The 23,639-nt window shown below is 59.3% G+C and overlaps 1 protein-coding gene across 4 annotated transcripts; it reads right to left on the reverse strand.

Moving 5' to 3' along the window:
* Nucleotides 1–1,486: 1,486 nt before the first annotated feature.
* Nucleotides 1,487–23,043, reverse strand: PNPLA6 (patatin like phospholipase domain containing 6). 4 transcript variants are annotated; one of them, XM_038740448.1, is made up of 37 exons: nt 22,748–23,043; nt 19,512–19,593; nt 19,290–19,358; nt 17,449–17,536; nt 17,215–17,297; nt 16,963–17,060; nt 16,690–16,830; nt 16,439–16,598; nt 16,212–16,292; nt 15,646–15,774; nt 15,470–15,550; nt 15,090–15,228; nt 14,750–14,863; nt 14,416–14,525; nt 13,765–13,932; nt 13,571–13,648; nt 12,779–12,984; nt 12,257–12,388; nt 11,741–11,864; nt 11,385–11,498; nt 10,968–11,043; nt 10,672–10,812; nt 10,518–10,581; nt 10,266–10,434; nt 9,634–9,816; nt 9,275–9,393; nt 8,572–8,728; nt 8,179–8,295; nt 7,890–7,959; nt 6,795–6,911; nt 6,490–6,606; nt 4,794–4,942; nt 3,754–3,906; nt 3,516–3,632; nt 3,330–3,426; nt 3,118–3,227; nt 1,487–2,806 (listed from the first exon to the last, which is right to left on the reverse strand). In XM_038740448.1, exons 2-37 carry the CDS (start codon nt 19,548–19,550, stop codon nt 2,735–2,737), a joined length of 4,182 nt encoding a protein of 1,393 aa, XP_038596376.1. In that variant the 5' UTR covers nt 19,551–19,593; nt 22,748–23,043; the 3' UTR covers nt 1,487–2,734. The 4 variants fall into 4 exon arrangements, with proteins under 4 accessions (XP_038596376.1, XP_038596378.1, XP_038596379.1 ...); XM_038740450.1 differs by lacking the exon at nt 6,795–6,911; XM_038740451.1 differs by lacking the exon at nt 6,490–6,606.
* Nucleotides 23,044–23,639: the final 596 nt, after the last annotated feature.

Raw genomic sequence — 23,639 nt, forward strand, 5'->3', positions numbered from 1 at the left:
GGGGAGGTTACAAGGTGATCAGGTTGTCCCACGTGGGGCTCACAGTCTTAATCCCCATTTGACAGATGAGGTAACTGAGGCCCAGAGAAGTGAAGTGACTTGCCCAAAGTCACACAGCTAAGTGGCGGAGCCGGGATTTGAACCCATGATCTCTGACTCCAAAGCCCGGGCTCTTTCCACTGAGCCACGCTGCTTCTCTAAGTATAGTGCTACACTAAGTTCGGGCGGGAGAGGACAAAAGAGACACAACCCCTCACAATGGATCAATGACTCAATAATATTTATTGAGCTTTTACTCTGCGCGGAGCACTGTTGTAAGTGCTTGGGAGAGTACAATACATTAGAATTAGTAGACCCGATCCCTGCCCTCAAGGAGCTTACAATCTGGCAGGGGAGACAGGCACTAAAATAAGTTACAGGTAGGGGGAAGCAATAGAGTTTGAAGATCTGTACATAAGTGCGAGGAGTCAGGGTGCGGTGGAGGTAAGTACACAAGTGCTTAGGTGAGACTGAAGTGCTGAAGTGGCGGGGCGGGGGGAAGGCCGACAGGGTGGGGAGATGAGAGATCAGGAAAGCCCTTCTGGAAGAATTGTGATTTCAATCAATCGAATGTATTGAGCGCTTACTGTGTGCGGAGCACTGTACGAAGCGCTTGGGAGAGTACAGTACCAGAGAGTTGGTAGGCATGTTCCCTGCCCACAGTGAGCTTACAGTCTAGAGGGGGAGGGCCTCGAAGATGGTGAGAGCGGTGGTCTGCCAGACACAAAGAGGAAGGAAGTTTCAGGCAGGAGGGAGGGCGTGAGCAAAGGGTTGACAGGGAGACTAAACAGAGTAAGTTGGTTTGAGGGGAACAAAGTGTCCACACTAGGTTGTAGTGGGAGAGGAGCGAGGATAAGTAGAGGGGAGAGAGTCACGGGGCGATTTAAAGCCGAAGGTCAGGAGTTTCTGCTTTATGTGGAGATGGGCGGGCAACCGTCGGCTGATGTTGAGGAGTCAGGAGATGTTTGCAGCACAGTATTTGAGAGAGAATAGACTGGAGAGGCTGGAGGCAGAGAGGGCTTCGATGCGGGAGTCAAGTTGGAATAAGCCAGGTGCTTGGACTAGTGTGGAAGCAAGTTTAGAAGGGACCGATTCTAGAGATGTTTTGAAGATAGAATCAACAGGATTTGGTGACAGACTGAATATGTGTGGGGGGGGGGGGGGGGGGGGGAGAGAGAGAGAGAGGGAGAGAAAGGAGTCAAGGTTGCAGGCTTGAGAGACTAGGAAGGTGGCGGTGTTGTCTACAGTGATGGAAAAGTCAGGGGGAGGATAGGGTTTGGGTGAGGAGATGAGGAGCTCCGTTTTGGACAGGTTAAGTTTGAAGTGTCAGCAGGACATTCAAGTAGAGATGTCCTGGAGGCAGGAGGGAATGAGAAACTGTGGAGAAGGAGAGAGATCAGGGCTGGAGAGGTAGGTAGGTTTGGGAGTCACCCACATCGAGGTGGTAGTTGAAGCCGTGAGAGTGGAGGAGTTCTCCAAGGGAGTGGGTGTAGATGGAGAAGAGAAGGGGACCCAGCACTGAGCCCTGAGGAACCCCCACAACGGTCGGTGGGGTGGGAAGGCAGAGGAGGAGCCCACAAAAGAGACTGCGAAGAAGCAGCCAGAGGGATAGGAGGAGAACCAGGAGAGGACGACAGAGGAGAAACCAAGGTCCTATACTGTTTGCAGGAGAAGGGGGTGGTTCACAGTGTCAGAGGCAGCTGAAAGGCCAAAGAGGATTAGGATGGAGGAGAGACCGTTAGATTTGGCAAGAAGCAGGTCACTTGTGACCTCGGAGGGAGCAGTTTCAGTGGAGTGGAGTTGGAGGAAGCCAGCCCGGAGAAGGATGAGGAGGGAGTTGGAGGAGAGGAAATGGAAGCAGTGGTATAAATGACCCATTGGAGGAGTTTGGCCAGGGCTGGTAGGAAGGAGATGGAGTGATGGCTGGAGGGTGCCGTGGGGTCCAGAGGCTTACAGGCCGAGGGATTTCCCATCTTCCCTCTGTCGCCTCATTCGGCGTCTCCCCCTCCTCTCATTTTGTCCTGCCGTCCACCCTTAATCCCTCTTGCTGCAATTTTGACTCCATTTTAATTGTTTCCCGGGTTGAACATTGTTGCCATCCAGTTGGCCAGTAGGGGGAGGCAGGGAGGGCGGAGCAGCAGTGCCTCCCCGTGGCCCCTAGGGTGAACTACACCCTAGCTGGGCCTCACCTGGGGCCAGCAGAACCCGGAGCTTGCCCCCAAGGATTCTGCTGGCCCAGGAGGCCTTTTCGGCCCAAAAGACACCCTGCCTTTCTGTTCAGGTTGCCCCAACAATCGGGACCTGGCCTGTCTGGACAGGGGCCTGGGCAGGATGATCTTGGGCTTCCCTCTCCCTAGCCTTGGCCTCCTGACCCTGAAGGCCGCAGTTGAGGCGGAGTGGACATCGTTTATTGGAGCTGTGAAGTCGCAAGGAGTGGGAAGGTGGGGGAGAATAAGTTAGAGGCCATTTCCAGTGCAGAACCCAGCAGCACAATTGAGTCCAGTGCAGTGCTGAATGGGGCGGGGGGCGGGGGGGAGGAGAGGAGGGGAGGGAGGAGACCCCCCAGGGTTGAGCAGGCCCCACACCTCCTCTCCTTGGTAGGGCGCTGATCGAGGGCTGAGGCAGAGTTGGCACGCCCCGGGGCAGGGCTCCTACCAGAGTGGACTAGGGGGCTGAGGACCCCACTAGAGGGGATTCAGGCATCCAGGCTGGAGCTGGTAGGGTCCTGGGGGCAGCCTTGACGGTGCCGCACGCCCTTTTCTTCATCCTGCAACAACACGTGAAGCACACGCTGAAGGGCAGGCATCTGAAGCACACGCTAACCGGAAGTCACACAAGACCCTGGTTCAGTTGTTCACATGGCCCCACCGAGGGAGCAGTGTTCAGTTTGTTCAGGATGGCCCCACGTGGAAAGAGTGGGGCCTGGTGGGTCTCTGGATTTGGGGCGGGGCCTCTGGGCAGGGGTGTGCGGGTTTCAGGATGGAGGGTTGCAAGGGTCCTTTCGCGGGGGCGGGCGGGGGGGGGGGGGGCGCCACGGGTCAGAGTGCCCCAGGGGCAGGATGAGGACTTTCCACTCACAGTCTCAAAGATGCCATTGGGGTTCCAGCTCCGGGGGGAGCCACCTTCCTCCCGAGCTCCATCGGGGCCCCCATCCTCCTCATATTCCGTCAGGCAGTCCGACTCCTCCCCTGGGGTGGGGATGGGTGAGTCGCTGGGGCACGGCCCAGCCCCACCCCTACGTGCCACCTTCCCCCGCCCCCCCCCCCCGCCCTCCATCGTGCCCCCCTCACCATCGGCGTAGCCATCAGACACATAGCTCTTGGCCGGTTCGATCCGGGACACGATCTCAGCCAGGTCAGTGAAGCCAGCGCTGGGGCAAGTCAGCACCTGGGGTGAAGGAGGGAGGGGGTATCAGGGGGTCCCTGGGAGCCTGTGGGGCAAGGGTGTCTCGAGCGGGAGTCGGCCCCTCGACTCACGTCGGTGCGGCGGCTCTCATTGAGGTCAGCGGACCGTCGGTCCCGCAGCATCTTCTCTATGATGTCACCACGGCTCCAGCCCCCGAACACCACCTTCCCATGCTGGTAACCCACGTCCTGGGGTGGGGAGGGGAAGGGACAACGAGCTAGACGGCCACCCTACTCCGTTTGCCTCCACCTTCTTCCCTATCCCTGCTCTCCCTCTCCCCTAAGGCCCCTCCTCACTCCGCTCACGTACATAGATCTGGTCGAACTTGCCGAAGTCCATGGTCTTGAAGCAATCAATGGGTGGCCGCAGGTATTCACAGTAGGAACTCGATTTCACCACCTCCAGTTGCCGCACACACGACACATACGCCAGGCGGGACTGGATTTCAGCCATGTCAGGCACCTGGGCAGTGGGCCAGTTGATGGGGCTACTAGCCCGCTCAGTTCTACCCCCGAGGAGCTCTGCCCACTTTTCACCACTGCGCTCCCCTACTTCCCCCCACCCGAAGCAACCCCTCTCCAAGGTCTGTTTGTGAGACCTTGGGCAAGTATCACTTCCCTATGCAGCAGTTTCCTCATCTGTAAAATGGGGATTCGATTCCTGTTCTCTCTCTCTCCCCCTTAGACCGTGAGCACCATGTGGGAGGCGGACCATGTCCAACCTGATGATCTTGTATCTACCCCAGTGCTTCGTACAGGGCTCCAGTTGCCACGGCGGTCTGTGAAGCAGACCGCCACTCTCCCCGTCTTCAATCAATCAATCAGTCGTATTTATTGAGCGCTTACTGTGCGCAGAGCACTGTACTAAGCGCTTGGGAAGTACAAGTTGGCAACATATAGAGACGGTCCCTACCCAACAGTGGGCTCACAGTCTAAAAGACTTCAAAAGTCTTCAAAGCCCTACTAAAATCACATCTCCTCCAAGAAGCCTTCCCCGACTAACTCTTCATCTCCCCTACTCCCTCTCCCTTCTGCATCGTCTATGCACTTGGAGCTGTACCCCTGATTTACCCCACGGCGTTTACGCATATATCCGTAATTCATTTTAATGTCTGTCTCACCCAGTAGACTGTAAGCGCCTGGCGGGCAGGGAACACTGCTACCAATTCTATTGTGCTGTCCTCTCCTAAGGGCTTAGTACAGTGCTCAGCGCACAGTAAGCGCTCAATAAATACCACTGATGGACTGATCAATTCACCAATGCCACAATTCTTATTTTGGGGGCCCCCTGCCTCTCAGCTCCGTCCCGGGTGGTCCAAAGGGATGGCAGGGGACCAGGGTCAGTCTCACCTTGACCTTCTCAGCCCAGGGGTTGAGCCGCTTCCAGAGCAGCCACCAGCCAGACAGGCTGTCCCCGTAGTTGCTGAGATCGGTCTCGTCTTGGCTCCCCACGTCGATTGCGATCACCGTCTTGGCCCCCATGGTCCGCGCTATGTCCGCTGTGGGATGGGGGTGGGGGGGGGGAGAGGGGTTCAGCCAGGAAAGGGGAGATCATGGGGGTAGGGGGGAACAAAGTTGCTGGCCAGGGGGTTGAAACGCACCCGGCTCCCCCACTCTGCTAGCCCCTCCTGCCGATTCCCAGATCCAGGGTTGGAGCCAGGTCAGTGGCTTTGAATTCACTTAACACTGATCCAACTTGGTTCTTGGCAGTGGTGGTGGTGGGCGGGGGCTGGCTTCAGGGGAGGAAGAAGAGACCCCAGAAAGGGTCTTCAGGAGCAGGGCGACTCGGGGAAGACGAACCGGGGAGGTAGGGGATTTCCTTTGGGTAAGAGCCACCCCTCTCCCCCCATCCCATCTAGACTGTGAGCCCACTGTTGGGTAGGGACCGTCTCAAGATGTTGCCAACTTGTGTTGCTCTGCACACAGTAAGCGCTCAATAAATACGATTGAATGAATGAATGAATCCCCAGTGAAGATTTATCAGGTCAGGGGTAAAAGGTTGGAAGTGCCCGGTCACGCTCGGGCCCCCAGAAGAGTGAGGTGGGCACCACTGAGCTAGGCTGAGCCAGAGAAGGGGAGGGCAACCACGGGAGCCAAAGGACAGAGACCATCCGTGCAACCATGCTGACTCCTAGACTCAGGCCGATGAACGGACAAATGAGCATCTGGTGGAAGGGGCCGGACGGACAGACAGACCAACAGACACCCTCGCCCAGGTCCTGGGCTTTTCAAAGTTTGTCCCATTCCCGGGGCGGGCGGCTGGAGAGACTTGGCATGCCTCAGGGCCGACCCAGGCGGCAGAACCGGCAGGGTAGATCTGGTCCGGGGGCAGGCCCAGCCCCGACAGAGGCAAGAGGGTTAGGTCAGGGGCCGTGCGGACCCCTCCCTCACGGACTTGGCCCAGGGCGGGGGAGAGGCTCCCCAGGCAGAGCTGGCCTGGGACAGACGGACAGACCGATATGCATGTCACCGAGGAGGGGGAGACCCAAATCCAATGTCTTGGGAGGAGCCTGCGTCCTGCCGCCCTGAGGCCGGGATCTGTCCCCCTCTCTTTCCCCGCCACCGCTCGGGCCTCAGCGGGAGGGCCCACTCCAGAGCATGGGAACAGTCCCAGAGGCTTAGGGAGGAGGGGAGAGGGAGGAGGGAAGAGTGCCGGCCAGTGGGCGCGCTCAGAGACTGGGCAGCTTGCCTGAAAGCAGGGACTCCTGGGTCTCACGAAGGGGGTGGAGAGCAAGCAAAGAAGACCAGGGAGAAGGGGAGATGAAGAGACAGTTGGAGACACAGAGACGGACCAAGATTTAGATTATGAGGATGAGAGAAAGACAAGACTCAGAGATCCAAAGAGAGCTAGGCAGACAGAAAGACCTTCACGGAGAGACGGAATAAAGGGGGAAGAAAACTTCAGAATGAGGGTAGGGGGGTGGAGAGAGATAGTAGGCCGTGACCTCGGAGAAGCAAGATCTGTCCATCCATCTGTCTGTCCTTGCGTCCATGCCTCCTGCCCGGGGTCACCCACCCCCTCTCCGGCCCGTGGCCCCCTACTTGCCTGGCAGATTGTTGATGTAGCCGCCGTCCATGAGCAGGTGGCCGTCCTTGGGGTCACAGAGGGGGGGCAGGTAGCCCGAGAGCGTCATGCTCGCTCGGACGTACCGCCAAAGAGACCCTGCCCGGGGGAGGGGGGAGGGGGGGACGACATCACGTCAGCCCCTGATTTCCACCCTTGGGGAGGCCCCCTGGGGCGACCCTCTGGCCCTCACCCCCAATGCACGGGGGAGGAGGGGTGGGCCAGAACGTGGCTCCTGGGGGGTGGGCTGGAAGGGAGAGGACGCAGTGGCCCTGCCCAGTGCTGACCTGGAACATTGTTAACATAGCACCCGTCCACCAGCAGGTGACTGTCCTTGGGGTCACACAGTGGGGGCAGGTACGGGGGGTAGGAGGAGCTGGCCCGCACATACCGCCACACGCTACCTGGGGACAAAGAGGCGGAGACAGTGAGCTGTTGGGGGGGGGGGGGGGGCGGGGCGCGAAGGCAAAGAGAGAAAATGGGGGAGAGGGGATGGGGACAGAGAGAAGGAAATAGCTAGACAGAAAGGGGAGGGAGAAAGATGGGGAGGCCAAGGGGAAGGGGGAGGCGGGCACGGAGTGGAGACAGAGAGAAGAGGAGATACCGCCTTCTGGCCAAAACCCTTGGGGGCTGGCTGGGGCTGGGACAGGGTCCCGATTCCCCAAAGGGGAGATATTGACCTCTTGGACCTGAGAAGGGCCCCCCGAGCCCTTGGCCTGCGCCGCCAAAGTCCTTGGTACGTTAGCGGGTTACAGTTAGGGGTTAGAGGTTAGAAGGCGGGGGTGGGGTTGTGTGCGTTGGGGGGAAGTGACCCAGGACAGCTCCCCACGGCAGACGAGGAAGGCTTGTTAACAATGTTCCGGACAGCTCAGCCCCAGTCCCCCGGCGCTCCCGCCCGGCCCCCACAGCCCCCAGTGTTACCGCTACCCCCGAGGCTGGTTAGCAACATGAGGACCCCCCCACCCAAGATCTGCCCCCCCGACAGGGAGAGGAGAGAGCCCAGAACCACTGGGGGTTGCGTGGATCTAGGGGAACCAGCGTCGGGGGGGAGCCGGAGCAGAGGTTACCAGCGCAGGAGTTAGTGGGGTGAGTCGTGTGGTCCCCAGCAAGACGGAGGAGGAAGCCGGTTCTGGAGGGGCCCCGGGTTTCCCCCCAGTCTCACAGACTGCGAGCTGGCCACGGCCACCTCTGGGGGCCTCATCTCGGCTGCTGGCCTGGGTGGGGGCAGGGGGACCCCGAGAGCCAGAGGGGTCTCGTAGGGTGTCGGTGTGGTGGAGGGCTGGGTGGAGGTTGGGGGGCAGGAGGCTGGCAACAGCTCTCTTTGACCTGAGGCGAGGCGGGGGGTTCCCCCAGAGCACAGGCTGGGGCCGGGGGCTTCCTACCGTCCTTGTGAACCCGCATGGCGGAAGCCGTGATGTCTGTCGTCACGTTGAAGTACGGCAGCCACAGGTCCTAGGGAGCGTGGCCGGTCAGGGAGTTGCCCGGCCCGGGGCGGGGGGGGGCAAGTAGGGTCAGCGAGGGGAGGCCCGGCCCAGGGGAAGGAGGACGCCCCCACCCTTCTAGGGCCAATTCCCTGCTCTGCCCCTTCAATACTGGGGTTCTGGGCGCCACGTGTCCACTTGGATGGGGAAAGGGTTGGGGTTAAGGGTCGGGGGAGGCTCAGGGCAGCACCTCGATCTGCTTGTCCTGGAAGACGCGGTAAATGCTGCGGTTGAAGGCTGAGCCCGAGAACATGGAGGTGATGGGGTAGGTGAGGTCCAGGACCGGCTCAAACACGGACGTCATGCTCTGTGCGCGCACCCACACGCAAACACATCCGTACACACGTACACAGACGCACAGAGACAGGCAGACAAGCACAAAAGAGACAGCTGTCTGTGGGGGTGTGGGGCGGAAGGGGTGGAGGACAGGGCCAAGGGTTGGAGGTAGCAGGGTAGGGACCGACTGGGCATCCAGCCCAGGAACGGTGGGAGTCCCTCAGTGGAGGGTCCCAGGCGGGGCTCCGGGGGCGTGGGGTTCCGGGAAGGGGGTCCCGGGGTAGGGGGCTGTGACCGACAGCGCTACCTTGGCCCACTCGCGGGCCCGCTGCTTGGTGCGGCTGGCGCTGCGTTCCTCGGCGTACAGGGCCCCGATGAAGGAGCCGATCGAGGTGCCGCCCACAATGTCCACGGGCACCCCGGCCTCCTCCAGGGCTTTCAGCACCCCAATGTGTGAGCAGCCTCTGCGGGAGGGGTCAGGAGGCGAGGAGGGATGGAGGTGGGGAGAGGCACGGGAGTCTGTGTGGAGCATGACTAAATTCCCCAGCTGGAGTCCAGAACTAGCCTGGCCTGGTGGGGGGCTTGAAGGGCGCTGGAAAACTGGGGGTCCAGGCCATCTGGATCCCCACATTTTACAAAAAACATTGGCCCACTATTGGTTCGAGACTTTTAAAGAGGGAATGGACCGTTTCAACTGCTGCTACCCCTGACAGATGGGCGGTGGCATGCGCAGGGCGCCACGTTCCAGCACGCACTGCAGCACCTACTGCCATGTTAAGGCAGCTCATCCACAGCCCCAGTTCTCTGCCCCAGCCTGAGGTGAATGCAAAGTATTTCTTTCCAGGATCTGGGGGCCAGACAAGCCCAGACCTTACTGGGGTGGAGTTTGGGGCCTGGCTTAAACCTGGCCCCACAGGCCAATTCAAGCCTCCCCCGGGGTCTGGGCTGTGGCCCTCCTCTTCACCCTCCGGTAAGGGCCCCGCCCAGCTTCCCGGGCCCTGCCCCCTCACCTGGCTCCACCCCCGCCCAGCACCAGGGCGATGGTATTCCCGGTCAGCACCCGGGCTAGGCGGGAAAAGTCACTGTGGCGGTCAGCTCGGCGGGCAAATACCTTCTCATAGAGCTCTCTCTGCCAGGATGGGGGAGGAGATGGGTAGAAGGGCAGACAGTGGTTGCGGGGAAAACTGTACCTCCAGTTGTCCCCTCCACCAACCCCCCGGCCCCCCCCGTCACCCCCACTACACAGAAACCTACCAGCTACCCTCTCCACCTGGCCACCCCTTAACCCCCGGTCCCCCTCCCCCAGCTGGGCCCCCATCCCAAACCTCAGCCCCGAATGCCCTCCCTCGCCCACCACGCCGGCGGGTACCAGTTTAGCGGGGCTGCGGCGGGAGAAGAGGCGGCGGGGGCAGCGCAGGTGCAGGTGGCCAGAGCACCAGCTCCGCATGTTAAGCCATTCGACGGTGTGGGCGGGCCCCGGGCCCTCCTCCCGGTGCAGCAGTACCAGCTGCTTCAGGGCCCGGACAGCCGTGCTCTCCAGCATCTGCTCCAGCTAGGGGTGGGGTCAGGACAGACGGGAGTCAGGCTCCTCCCACCCAGTTCAGGGCCGTGGGGGCGCGGGAACCCCCTCTAGACGATAAGCTCGTGATGGGCAGGGAACGTGTCTACCAACTCTGTTGTACTGTCCTCGCCCAAGCACTCACTACAGTGCTCTGCGCCCAATGAGCGCTCAACGAATACCGACTGATTGACTGACCCGGCGGACGGACCGCGGGGCCTTGGGGATGGAGCGCTGGGGTGCTTGAGACCCCAAGGGCGGGGGGGCTATCTGTGAGGGCAGAGGGGGTCAGGATGGTCTGGGGCAGGAGTTCAGAGTCAAGGCTCAAAAATCCAGGTGGGACTGGCAGCCGAGTCAGGGGATCAAAGGTCAATTCCTGGAGACAAAAGGCGTGAGGCTCAGGCACCGAGGCTGGGTCAGGAGGTGAGAGGTCAGAGGCTGACCTGACCGAGCGTGGGCTCCTGGTCCCCCAGGCCCACGATGAGGATGCAGTCAGCTTGGCGCAGGCAGCGGACGGTCCAGGGTGTTAGCGAGCCGTCGGTCTGGTACAGGACGATGCGGTGCGTGTCCTCCTGCTGGGCCAGCCAGCCCGACAGCCGGAACTCCTGGATGCTGCGGAGGCAGGAAGCTCGCAACCCCGGCCCTGGCCCCCCAACGGACACCCCCCCAGCCCGCCCCGCCTCCTTCCCCCTCACCTATCCAGGGCCGAGGCCCCCAGCCGTGCCCGGATGATATCGCTGTTCAGGAGTAGGGTCGGCCCTGGAGGAGGGGGTGAGGAGAGCCCGGTCACCACCCAAACAGGAACCAACGGTGCCCGCCCACCGTGTAATCGGGTGCCCTCACACTGACCTATGGCCTGCAGTGCATGTTGCAGTTCTAGGGTGAAGGCCGCCATGGGGACCTCGGCACACACAGGCAAGACGGCCACGGTCGCTAGGTTGCTGGCGGGGTTGGTGAGCTCTGACGGGGGTGGCACCCCGAGCCCCGAGCCTGGGAAGACAGAGAGACCAAGGCCCACTCAAGGGCGGCAACCGAGACGTGGGTTCGGCGACCTCCTGCCCACGGCCCCCAACGGCTCCGCTTCACCCTCGCCCCCAGATTCCACCTCCCTGCATCCCCTGCAGCTCCCCGGCCCCCTCCCCTACCTGGAAACGGGCCCTGTAACTGTTGCAAGTTACCCAGGATCTTCTGACTCAGTAGATGGATGAGTCGAGTCACCACCTGGGGAAGGAGGAGGTGAGGGTCAGAGGTCACAAGTGGGGATTCAATCCCTGTTCTCCCGCCCCCTCTGACTGTGAGCCCCACGCTGGACAGGGACTGCGGCCGACGTGATGGTCTTGTATCTCCCCTGGGGCTTAGGACAGTGCCTGGCACGGAGTAAGCGCTTCACAAATACCGCGGTTCTTTCTGCACTATCATCCCCAAGGGCCTCGGGGGACCACGGACATCTATCCCCAGTTTCTCTCTGCCCGCTCTCGTGCCCCACCCCTAGGTCCTAGCCCCTGCCCCTTGGCTAAAAAAAACCTGGCCCCGGTCCTTGGGTCCCTGGGGATGGCTGGCACCTGGGGGTATATTCTCTTGATGTGGCTCAGGGTTCCTTCGGGAAGCTTGGCCAGCTCCGTGTCCCTCACGGCATGCACCGTGGTTGCCCGGGGCTGCCGAGTCAGGGCCTCCACCTGGAAAAAAAAGGATCAGGTGATTAGGCTGGTCTCCCTCCCTCCCAGGCTCCAGCCCCTCTACTTCCCGAGGCAGTTGGGGTCCAGAAACCAGGTGACTTCCTCCTCGGACCCCCCTCCCCACCGACGGCCCCCGAGCCTCGGAGATATGCAGGAAAGGGAGGTTTGCAGGCTGGCAAAGGTGGGGGAAGGGGACTGTTTTAGGGTATCAGAGGGAGGGGGCCCAGTCGGGGGGTGCTCACCACCCCGATGAGGTCCCCACGGCCATATTCCCCGACCAGCTCCTTCTTGCCAGTTCCCCTCTGGATGACCGAGCGCAGGCGTCCATTCAGCACGATGTAGGTGCAGTCTGATCGGTCCCCCTGCCTGGGGGAGGAGAGAGGGGCACGGTTAGGAAGGGGAAAGCCTCTGGCGGGGAGGGACAGGGAAGAACTCGGGGCTGAAAGGCCAAGGCCCCGGGTTCTCATCCTGGCTCCACCACTTGCCCGCTGGTTGTGTCCTCGGGCAAGGCACGGTACTTCTCTGGGCCTCAGTTTCCTCATCTGTCAAATGGGACTTCAAAACCCGCTCTCCCTGGATCTGACCTGCTTACCTTGTTTCTCCCCCAGTGCTTAGTACAGTGCTTGGCACATAGTAAGCGCTTAACAAATACAGCAATCATTATTGTTACGATTATTGTTATCCTCATTTGGGCAAAGGAGAAGGAGGGATCGGTGGCCCTGGGGAATGGGGAAGGGGGCTGGGGACCCCCCCGAGACCTGTAGAGGGCACGCCCGGCCTCCACGGCTGTCCAGTCGATAGCGAAGTCCATCTGGCGCACGAAGGGTGACATGCGGGCGGCCACAGTGTGAGCTGCGCTCAGTACCACACTTGGCTGCTCCCGCATGATCCTGGGGGGGTTGAGGGGGGCAGAGGGTCAACAGCTCAGCCAGCCTTTTCCGCCCCAAAGCCCCCCCATTATAGCAACCCAAGCCAGTCTCCCCACATCCACCACCTGGACCTGAAAACTTACAAACTGCCAAGATGGGGGAGGGAGGGGTCAGTGCCCTCTAGACTGTAAGCTCACTGTGGGCAGGGAACTCGTCTACCAACTCTAAGGGACTGGACTCTTCCCAGTGCTTAGAACAGTGCTCTGCACAAAGTAAATGTTCAATAAGTATCACTGATTGATTCATCGGGAAACCACAACTTTGGACCCAGCTCGAGCTCCTGGACCCCCTGCCCAGGGCTCCCTCTGACTCCACCCACCCACCCTGCCCCTGCGCCCACCAGAGACGCACTCATAGAAGTCCGACTTGGAGATGCGCAGGAAGGTGCAGTCGCGCTGGGCTCGAAGCGTGAAGATGAGTGGCTCCCCCGTCAGCACGGCAAGCTGCCCCACCAGCTCCCCGGGCTGTGCCACAAACAGGCACACGTCCTCCGCCTTGTCAATCATGCGCTGGTACACGTGCAGGCAGCCCCACAGCACAAAGTGCAGGCTCACGTCCTGGGGCACACAAGAGCATCAGGGGAGCCCAGAAAGCAACGCCGATTGGGCAGACCAAAGCTGAGCCCGGCTGGGCTCGGCCACCTCCCCTGGCAGAGCGATTTGGGGCTGAGGGGCAATGGGCCCAGTGGCTGGGGCCACGCGGGCCGGGTGGTGCCGGAAGACTACAGGAACTGCAGGCCCGGGTCACGCTGGGGCAACTGCACACACGTCGCATCCTCCCCAGTGAAGCTTGGGTTCCCATCCAGTCCCACCCAGGCCCACTTCTCCCACTTCTCGTTCTGCTCAGCCCCAGTAGGCTGGCCTGGGGTCCTGAGGTGCCCGGCTTCCCCTGGGCTGGGCTGCCTGGACGGGGCCAGGAGCAGAAGCGGGCCATTGCACTTTTGGGGACGGGTTTGAGTCGGGTCAGTTCAGGAAATTTGGGTCTGAGTCACAGGGGGCTCTAGCCTGAGCCACTCTGCTCTGCCCTGAGCCCAGCCTAGCAACCCTGATACTTCTGTCCCAGGAAGTCAGAGGTACAGAGGCTGGGGAGTGACAGGTCAGGGTTTAGGGGTGTCCCGGAAAAGCTGGGGAGCTGATATCTCACCTGGTCTCCCTGGCGGGCGATGATGGTGCCAGCTTTGGCGTGGTGCAGCAGCACGCGGCTGTTCAGGAGGGTGGGGTCCTGGGGAGGGGAGGGAAGGGAAGGGTCCCCTGCTCAGAGGTTGGCCAGTCCCCAGGACCCACACCATCCGCGCCTCCCCGGTGACCGCCACCCCTCACTCCACTGGTCTGCCCCACCTCGATGTTCATGAGCTTCACCAGCTCACGCTTGGCGGCCTCAAAGATGCTGCTGGTCTGGCGGCCCTGGTAGGGTCCAAAAGGACAGTCCCCGCCAGCCAATTCATCCTCGCAGAAGCTGTATTGGCAGGCGCCTGCCGGCTGCTCTCGGGGTTCCTGGGACATCGACTGGGGAAGGCGGCAGGGGGGAAAGCTCAGGACTACTGGGGATTCCCTCTTCCTGCCCCCGGATCCCCGGATCAGGTCAGAGGCAAGGGGAGCCCCGAGCAGAGGAGCACACGGGAAGGGAGGGCTCGGAACCAGGGTCAGGAGCTGGAGGGCCCCAGGGGGAGCTGCCTAGGCACAGCCCCAAGGGCGCGCGAATCCTCCAGTGTAGCAGCTCTGCCCACCGAGGCCTCAACAGTGGCATTTGGTAATTCCCAACACATACGCCTTAGCTTCCGAGCTATAAGTCTGGGGAACCCGGTGCAGCCTCTCTGGCAGAATTCTCTGCCTGGCCGCTATACGGCAATTTGACCTGCTGCTGGCCTGGAATCACAGTGAAGGCTGGCCTGGGGTGGGGACGGAGGGCAAAAGGTTTAAAGGCAGGCGGTTGAAAAGCAGAGGGCAGGGAAACCAGGAAGAGACTGGAGGTCAGGGGGGAGGCCTCACCCGGGGCAGCCCAGACAGGGAGGTTTCCGAGCTCTCTTCCTGCAGCGACACAGAAATGCGTCCCCGCTCGTAGGCCATGTCAAAATCAGAGCGTGGTCCCCGCTGCAGACCTGTATGGGGGAAACCCAGCTTAGCCCCATCAGGGCTCCCTTCCACCTGTCAGAGGCTGGGACGGCACCCCCTTCGCCACCCCGTCAGTGACTTTCTTCCCCTCCCCACTCCTTGCCCTAGCCAACATCCCCAGACACACACACACACACACACACACACACACACACACACACACACCACACCCCCCCCCCCCCCAACCCCACTATGGCCCTCAGCTCCCCACCAGAGATGTCCACGGGCATGGAGATGCAGCGGCTCAGCAGAGGGGCTGAAAGGGGATCCAGGTTGCCAGGGCCGGAGCCGGGGCCAGATCCGGGGCCGGGCTTCAGGGGATCCGCTGGAGGAAAAGAGATGAGGACCCAGGACGCTGGGGGCATGGGACATTTTTACCCAATCCCTAGTCTTCTTAGCTGAGTTCCTGGAGCCAAAGATACGGGGAGGTCGACGGGGCCCTGGCCAGCCAGGGGACAAGGTGGATCTGTTCTCGGGATCTCACGGGGGCCAGGTGGGGCCACCTTGGGGAGGTCAGGGGGCTTGGGGGTCCTGCCTGGGCAGGGGGGTACCTGGGGACTCGGGGGGCCTGGTGGGGTTGTCCCGTGGCTCCTCTGAGGATGGGGTGCTGGTGAGGCGCTTGGGGCCCCGCACGGGGCTGGTCCGGGCTGGGTGCCCGGGGCTAGGAAACAGGCGCAGGGGTTGCATCTCCTGGGGACGGGGATGGGAGGGTTCAGGGATCTGGGTGAGAGAGCCATGGACCCTCTCTGCCTAGCAGCCATGCCCTTTGGGAACGAAAAGCCCCTCTCCCGCACCCACCCCAAACAACAGACCGGCTACTCCCCCGTCTCCCCAGTATCTCCCACATCCTCCTCCTGTACTCCCAGCGCCCCACCCTGCCCCTCCCATGACCCCAGCTTCCCCGCTCCTGCCTGCTTGGGCCCCTGCCTACATGGCTGAAGAGCTCATTAGTGAGTCCCAGGTAATTGTGCAGAGCCAGGAAGGTGACCCGCTGCAGCCGGACCATGATGATCTGAGAGAGAGGAGGAGTAGAGTTGGGGGAGGGGGGCGCATCGAAGCAGGACGGGGGAAGATGGGGGTCAGAGAGGAGGCCGACTGGTTCCTGACCTGCACAACTCGCACCAGGCTCTCGGGATACTTGGCAAAAACCGCGGAGAAGGCCTCCACCGGCAACCGCAGAACCGTCGAGTCCAGGGCCGCCCGGGCTGAGACGGTGCGATACGGGCGCTGGTGCCCCTGGGGGAGCAATCAGTCGGTCACTCAATCCATCCATCCATGGATGCATCCATCAGAGGTTTTGATTGAGCGCTTGCTGCGTGCAGAGCACCGGACTAAGGGCTCAGGGAAGCCTGGTAGGGTGAGTAGACCCAATCCCTGCCCCTGAGGAGCTTACAATCCAGCAGGGGAGACGGACACGGAAAGGAATAAATTCTAGGAAGAGGGAAGCAACCAAGTTCAAAGAGGTGGAGACCCCACAGGCAGGGCCCTCCCCAAACCTCAGACCCCTCTTCCCCAGCCCTATTTTTCTCTCCTCCCACACCTCACTCAGCCCCCCTCTTCTACTCTCCCCACTTCCATCCATTTCACCTCCTTCACCCAGCCACCCGTCTGTCTCCTCTCCCCGTCCCTCTTTCCCTCCCGACCCCCGGACCATCTCCGGTCCTGGCAGTCACCGTGATGACATCCAGGATGCTGAGCAGGCTATTGACACTGTCCCCAGGGAACACCTCCTTCACCACCGCCTCCTTCCCATCCTGCAATCACACACATCGCACACTGTACCCCGACTCCGTCCCTCCCTGTACCAACCGCCTTCTCTCCCAGACTCCACTGCCCCCCCAAACCCTCACCAAGGCCCACTCCCCTGGCAACATTCCCTTCCCCCCGGTCCCCAGCTCACGGGGCCAGTGAGGCAGAGTTCCAGCTGCCCGTCCTGCACCACGTAGATGCTGGCATCGGGCTGGCCCGGCCGGAACACGTAGTCCCCCTGGGACAGCCGCTGAAACACCATGTGGCGGCACAGCTCCAGGAACAGTGGTTTCTCAAAGTGGCCCAGCACCCTGGATGGGGCAGGGAGAGGATCAGCTCACCGTCGTGCCCCTTGCCCCGCAGTCCCCGGAGGTCCCCATCCCTCCGCCCCAGGCCACTGACCGGACATTCTTGAGCATGTAGAGCACCTCCGAGGGGAGGTGGGAATTGGCCACGTCAAACTCAGTCAGGTCAGCCTCCAACACAGCCGGAGGCGGCTCTTTCCGCTGTAGCGTCGGAGTCTCCTTCTGGATCCGCAAGATCCTGCGTTGGGGTGGGATGAGTCGTCAGGGGGCGGGGGCTGCTGCCCAGAGGCGAGGGAGGGAGGGAGGGTTGGAGAGGGCTCTCGGGTCAGGGCGGCGGCCACCTCTGGGGTGAAGGGCAGTGCTGTCTTACTTCTTGGCGATGTTGAGCATCTTGAGTTTCTTCTTCATGCGGGGGCGCGAGGCAGTGGAGATGGTGGTGTCCACCAGTGAGGAGGTCGACTGGGAGACCTGAAAGGTTGGGGTGGGAAAGCCGGTCAGGAGCTGCCTCCAGCCTCCGGCCTCCGAGCCAATCCCGGGATTCCCGACCTCCGGCCCCCGCTGCAGTGAGCCGCGTCCTCGGCCCAGCCTGGGTCCCCCGGTGGAGGGGGAGGTAGGGCCACACCTTGCGCATGATCTTGCGGCCATAGAAGAGCACTTTATCCCTCTTGCGGAATCGGTACTTTGGCGTCTCCTGGGCCTGCACCTCTGAGGGGGATGAAAGCGGAGAATCGAACGGAGCCCCTGACACTCATCAGTCGTTACTGAGCTCCCAAGCTCCCTCCTCCTTCTCCTCCTCCTCAGTGTCCAGAGGCACCCAGAGGTGCTGGCCTGTGCATTCTCTGGGGAACTCACTCACTTTTGACACGGAACCTCCGGACCAGTACAAGTATGAGGGTTGCGATGAACAGCACAGCAGCTCCCACGCCGATCATCACTCCTAGGACCTGGGTAGGGAGAGTCAACGTGAGCCCCTTCACAGGGGCTGCTTCCCTAGGGCCAGTCCTTCGGAGCAGCACTACTCGGTGCTTCCTGCAGGTAGGGAAGTGGATTCTCCTGGAATACAGGATGATGATGATGGCATTTGAGCAGAGTCTGGAGAGGGAAGAGAAGGGGGAGTCCGAAGGGAGACCTTGGCCCCTTCCCAACAGGGATTACTTCATCAGGAGCAGTTCTCCCCCAACTCGGAAGGGAGCACAAGGAAGAACTTAGATCAAATTGCGTATTCACTGACTGAAGAGGGCAACCTGTGTTACCAGAATCGATCTGATACAAATTTCAAATTCTAGCAAACCACTTACTTGCTTTGTACTTCCCAAGAGCTTAGTACAGTGCATTGCTCCCAGTGGGCCCTCAATAAATGCTACTACTACCGCTACTACTGTGTCTACCAACTCTCTTGTCCTCTTCCAAGCACTTAGTAGAGTGCAATCATATTTTTTGAAAGCTTACAATCAGTCAATCATATTTACTGAGCACTTACTGTGTGCAGAGTGCTGTTCTAAGCGCTTGGGACAGTACAACATAACAGTGTTGAGAAACACCCTCCCTGCCCACAATGACCTGATGCTCTAGAGGAGGATACAGACATTAATATAAATAAATAAGTTATGGATACGTACATAAGTGCTGTGGGGCTGAGGGAGGGGAAAATAAAGGGTGTAAATAATAATAATAATAATTGTGGTGCTTGTTAAGCGCTTGGTATGTGCCAAGCACTGTTCTACGCACTGGGGTACACACAAGGTAATCAAGTCAGATACAATCCCTGTCCCACATGGGGCTCACAATCTTTATCCCCATTTTACAGATGAGGTAACTGAGGCACAGAGAAGTGAAGTGACTTGCCCAAGGTCACCACAGCAGACACGTGGCAGAGCCAGGATCAGCACCAAATCCAAGTGCAAGAGTGACACAGAAGGGAGAGGGAGAAGAGGAAACGAGGGCTTAGTTGGGGAAGGCCACTTAGAGGAGACGTGCTTTTAATATGGTCTTGAAGGTGGGGAGGGTGATCGCCTGGCGGATATGAAGAGGGAGGACGTAACAGGCCAGAGGCAGGATGTGAGCGAGAGGTTGGCGGTGAGATAGATAAGATCGAGGTACAGTGAGTAGATTGGCATTAGAGGAGTGAAGTGTGCTGGCTGGGTTGTAATAGGAGAACAGAAGGTAGGAGGAGGCAAGGTGAATGAGTGCTTTAAAGCCGAGGGTAAGAAGTTTCTGTTTGATGTGGAGGTGGATGGGCAATCACTGGAGCTTCTGACAGCAGTAAGCACTCAACTACCACTGACTAAATCAATCAATCATTGCTATCTGTTGAGCAGTTACTATGCGCACAGCACTTGGGAAAGTACAATATAACAAAGCTGGTAGACACCATCCCTGCCCACAAGGAGTTTACAGTCTAGAGGGGGAGACAGTTAGGAAAATAGATTAGGGATTGGGGAAAACAGTAGAGTGTAAGAATATTTAACTAAATATTGTGGGGCTGGGGTGAGTACCAAAGTGCTTAAATGCTTCACTGACTAATTACTACCCCATACCCAGATTTCTTAGACCACTGCATGTTGGGAGTTGTAGTTTCTCAGCAAGGGTGGGAAAGGGAGGTGACAGGAGAGCCAGTAAGGCAGACCATCCTGGGCCCTATCCCCCACCCTCTTCTGCACCATCCCTTATCTATCCTTCAATCCCTCAGGGCCTCACCATGCTGGTCTGGAGCTGATCTTCCACAAACATCTTGATGTTGGGCAGCATGTCGGCGAGGGCCACGTCCTATGGGGGAAGGGTGGCATAAAAGGGACCCCTTAAGACCCAGTGCTCTCCAGCCTCGAAAAGCCATGTCTAGGGAAGGGGGGGTCGAGGCAGGGAAGCCCCGCTTTCTGAAAGCCCCCGAAGCCCATCTGCCCCACCCCAACCGCATCCTACCTTTGACTCCGGCTGCTGCTCTGATTCGCTCTGCCCCATATCGGCGGCCTCCACGGGGGCCCACCTCTTGCCATACAGGGAGCTGCGGGGGACAGGGCAGGTTAGGGCTCTCCCCGGAGGGGGAGGACCGGGCCGGGCTATGGCACCCGGCATGGCTGGGGGGACTGGATAGACAGAGGTGGCAGCGGGGATGGCTCCAAGACTCTGGGGCCAAAGGGCGAGTGGGATGGGACGGGTGTGGCTGAGCGGGGCCTGTTCTCGCAATTGAAGCCCCGCCCCCAGTGCAAACCGTTCTTCCCCACCTGTGTGCCACCCACACACGGAGAGACCCAGCCTGGATAATGGGGCGTGGGTAGGGGCAAGGCTCAGCCAAGATAATCAGAGAGCCTTCTGGACAACCCTCCTGCCCCAGGGATTCAGGGGGAGCCAGAAAGGCTCTTCCCCAGTTCACCTCCCAAGACTGGACACCCAAGAGGAAAACTGAGCCAGAGCTCCTTATCTTCCCACCCAAACTCTGTCCTCCCCCTGACTTTCCCATCACTCTAGACAGCACCACCATCCTTCCGGTCTCACAAGCCCGTAACCTTGGCGTTATCCTTGACTCCTCTCACTCATTCAACCCACATACTCAATCTGTCACCAAATCCTGTCGTCCCACCTTCACAACATTGCTAAAATCTGCCCTTTCCTCTCCACACTGCTACCATGTTAATACAATCACTCATGCTATCCTGCCTGGATTACTGCACCCGCTTCCTTGCTGACCTCTCAGCCTCTCGTCTCTCCCCACTCCAGTCTGTACTTCACTCTGCTGCCCGGATCATCCTTCTACAAAAACGTTTTGGACGCGTCTCCCCACTCCTCAAAAAACTCCAGTGGTTGCCCATCCACCTCTGTATCAAACAAAAACTCCTCTCCATTGGCTTTAAAGCACTCCATCACCTTGCCTTGCTTCTCCCCTTCTACAGTGCAGCCCACACACTTCGCTCCTCAAATGCTAACCTTCTCACTGTGCCTCGCTCTTGCCTGTCCCACTGCCAACCCTAGCCCAAGTCCTGCCTCTGGCCTGGAACACCCTCCCTCCTCGAATCCGACAGCCAACCACTCTCGCCTGCTTCAAAGCCTTACTGAAGACACATAATAATAATTCTGGCATTTGTTAAGCGCTTACTTTGTGCCAAGCACTGTTCTAGGCGCTGGGGGAGATACAAGGTAATCAGGTTGTCCCACGTGGGGCTCACAGTCTTAATCCCCATTTTACAGATGAGGTAACTGAAGCACAGACAAGTGGAGTGACTTGCCCAAAGTTACACACCGGAGGTGGGATTAGAACCCAGGACCTCTGACTCCCAAGCCTGTGCTCTTTCCACTGAGCCACACTGCTTCACACATCTCCTCCAAGAGGCCTTCCCAGACTAAGCCCCACTTTTCCTCATCTCCCACTCCCTTCTGCGTCACCCTGACTCGCTCTTTGCTCTTCCCCGCTCCCAGCCCCAAAGCACTTACGTACATATCTGCAATTTTATTTATCCCTTTGCTCTTCCCCGCTCCCAGCCCCATAGCCCTTTAGTACAGATCTGTAATTTTATCTACTTGTACTGATGTCTGTCTCTCCCACTCCAGACTATGAGCTCATTGTGAGCAGGGAATGACGCTGTTTATTGCTGTATTGTACTTTCCCAAGCGCTTAGTACTGTGCTCTGCACACAGTAAGAACAAAATAAATAAATTGAATGAATGAACTGAGGCACAAAGGAAAGGGACTAGTCCAGGAGAGAACTCTGGTGTCCCCCCACCCAGCTCACATGACCTCCCCTCCAGCCTGCATCCCATAGGGTAGGCTCTCCGGGTTTGCACCAGGCTCCGCTCAGGACTGGGGAGACTGGGAGACCCCAGAGACCTGCTCCCAACAGCAGCCCTGGGGTATCCAAGTCAGCCCTGGGTTCTCTTTGCTTCTGAGGAATCTGGGGTACCCGCAAGTTTTCAGTCCGCCCCCCTTCTCTCCCAAAGTTTCAGATCTTTGTTTTGGCAAACAGTTTGGCCTAGTGGAAAGCGCCTGGGTGTCAGGGGACCATGAGAAGCATCATGGCCTAGTGGATAGATCACGGGCCTGGGAATCAGAAGGTCATGGGTTCTCATCCCAGCTCTGTCACTTGTCTGCTGTGTGACCTTGGGCAGGTCACTTCACTTCTCTAGGCCTCAGTTACCTCATCCGTAAAATGGGGATTAAGACTGTGAGCCTGATGTGGAACAGGGACTGTACCCAGCTCGATTCGCTTGTATCCCCCCAGTGTAGTACAGTGCCCGGCCCATAGTAAGCTCCTAACAAATACCACATTAATTATTATTCATTCAATCCTATTTATTAAGCGCTACTATTATTATTATTGTTATCCTGGTTCCCCCACTTGTCTGCTATATGACCTTGAGTAACAACTTCTCTGAGCCTCAGTTTCCTCATCTGTAAAATGGGGATCCAATATCTTGTTCTCCCTCCTACTTAGTCTGTGAACCCCAGGTGGGACAGAGACTGTCTGATCTGATCGTACTGGATCTGCCCCAATGCTTAATAGCGTGCTTGGCACAAATACCACCATCGTTATCATTATTGTTATTACGACTGCAAACTCGGGATGGACCCGGTGGATCCAGATTGAACCGGACTTCTTGACCTGTGAGGGAACGGGCCTCCAGTTCCTCTCCCTTGGCCAGGGCTGACCTGGACCCCTGGGGGGTGTTGCTGAGGGAACAGCTGCCCTCCCCCCACCCCCAAGGAGTCTCCCTGGAACCAGCCCTTCCATAGCAATACACGGAATTACGTAAAAGGCTCCCGCATCCAGTTCTATCCATCACTATATCCTTTCTGCTGCTCCCACCCGGTATGGCCTCCAGGACCCCGAGCCCCTTATTTCTGCAGGTCCCACCCAAGGAGAGACTGGGAGAGGGGCACGCCCTCGCCCTAGCCTCACTCCTCGAGGGAGGCTCTGGAATGACAATTTTCCCAAGCTGGGTATGCGGTCTTCTGGAAAGGGGGAGGAAAACCCCTTGTGGGATCCCAGGTCCACAGTGATCAGGATGCATCCTGTGACCGGAGTTTGACCCCCAAGACTAGTGCTGCTGCTGCTACAGGGACACTGTGAGGGAAGCAAGGCCGTGTGTGCTTTATACATGCATGCACACGCACTCACTCACACATGCACTCACTCTCACCCGGTCGGGGCGTTGGAGACACTCACCAGCTCAGCAGGTCTGGCGGAGCCTCACCAGCTCTGGTGCTCCGTCCAGCTCTGCACGGAGCTGGCCCCACCTAAGCCGCAGCCAAGACGGGAAACCCGGGTACTTCCTCATGGGGGAGGGGGATGGGTGGGGATTCCCAAAGAAGCTGCCAAAGGTGGGCAGTGACCACCCCTTTCCCATCCGGGAGTCAGGCCTTCATTGTGACATTCATTCCTGGTTCTGCTGCCTCCGCCAGGACCAGGACTGAAGAGGCTGGTCTCTCCAGGCCCAGCAGGGAAGGTGGTCAGCAGAGTACGGTGGGAAGGTTATCTGGGGAGATTCGGGGACAAAAATGGAAATTTCCCTGGGGCCAGGGACCTCCCCAGTGTCTCTATTTTTGCCCCCTAGTCCCCACCTCTAGCGCCGAGCTCAAGCGGTTCCCAAGGAATCAATCAATCAATCGTATTTATTGGGCGCTTACTGTGTGCACAGCACTGTACTGAGCGCTTGAGGAAGATGAGGAAGAGGAGAGGAGGGCGGTGGTGACGGAATCGGGGAAAAGAAGGGCAGGATATTCCGGAGGTATAATGCAAATCCCACCCCACAGGGGTAAGGAGGGGACTGTCTCCCCCTTTTAGACTGTGAGCCCACTGTTGGGTAGGGACTGTCTCTATATGTTGCCAGTTTGTACTTCCCAGTGCTCTGCACACAGTAAGCGCTCAATAAATACGATTGATGATGATGATGATGACTATCCTCGCCCCCATTGCCCCGGATCTGGAGAGAGTCCCGCGACTCCAGGAGCTCCCGGGCGGGGGGCAAGAGTAGAAGCCGGAGAAAGTCCGGCTGGGAAGTGGGGGGTCTCCTATGGGAATGATCAGGAGGAAAAACTCCTCCTCCCCATCCCATTCC

This window comes from Tachyglossus aculeatus, chromosome X1 (genome assembly GCF_015852505.1).
Source record: "Tachyglossus aculeatus isolate mTacAcu1 chromosome X1, mTacAcu1.pri, whole genome shotgun sequence".
Taxonomy (NCBI): Eukaryota; Metazoa; Chordata; class Mammalia; order Monotremata; family Tachyglossidae; genus Tachyglossus; species Tachyglossus aculeatus.

Excerpts from the sequence above, each read along its gene's own strand:
- PNPLA6 (XM_038740448.1), bottom strand. The coding sequence starts at position 19,550 with ATGGGGCAGAGCGAATCAGAGCAGCAGCCGGAGTCAAAG. Across the intron at positions 7,960-8,178 it reads TCCAGGACAAGCAGATCGAG|GACCTGTGGCTGCCGTACTT; the intron begins GTGCTGCCCTGA and ends CACGCTCCCTAG. Across the intron at positions 3,633-3,753 it reads GCAAGTTCGACCAGATCTAT|GACGTGGGTTACCAGCATGG; the intron begins GTACGTGAGCGG and ends TCCCCACCCCAG.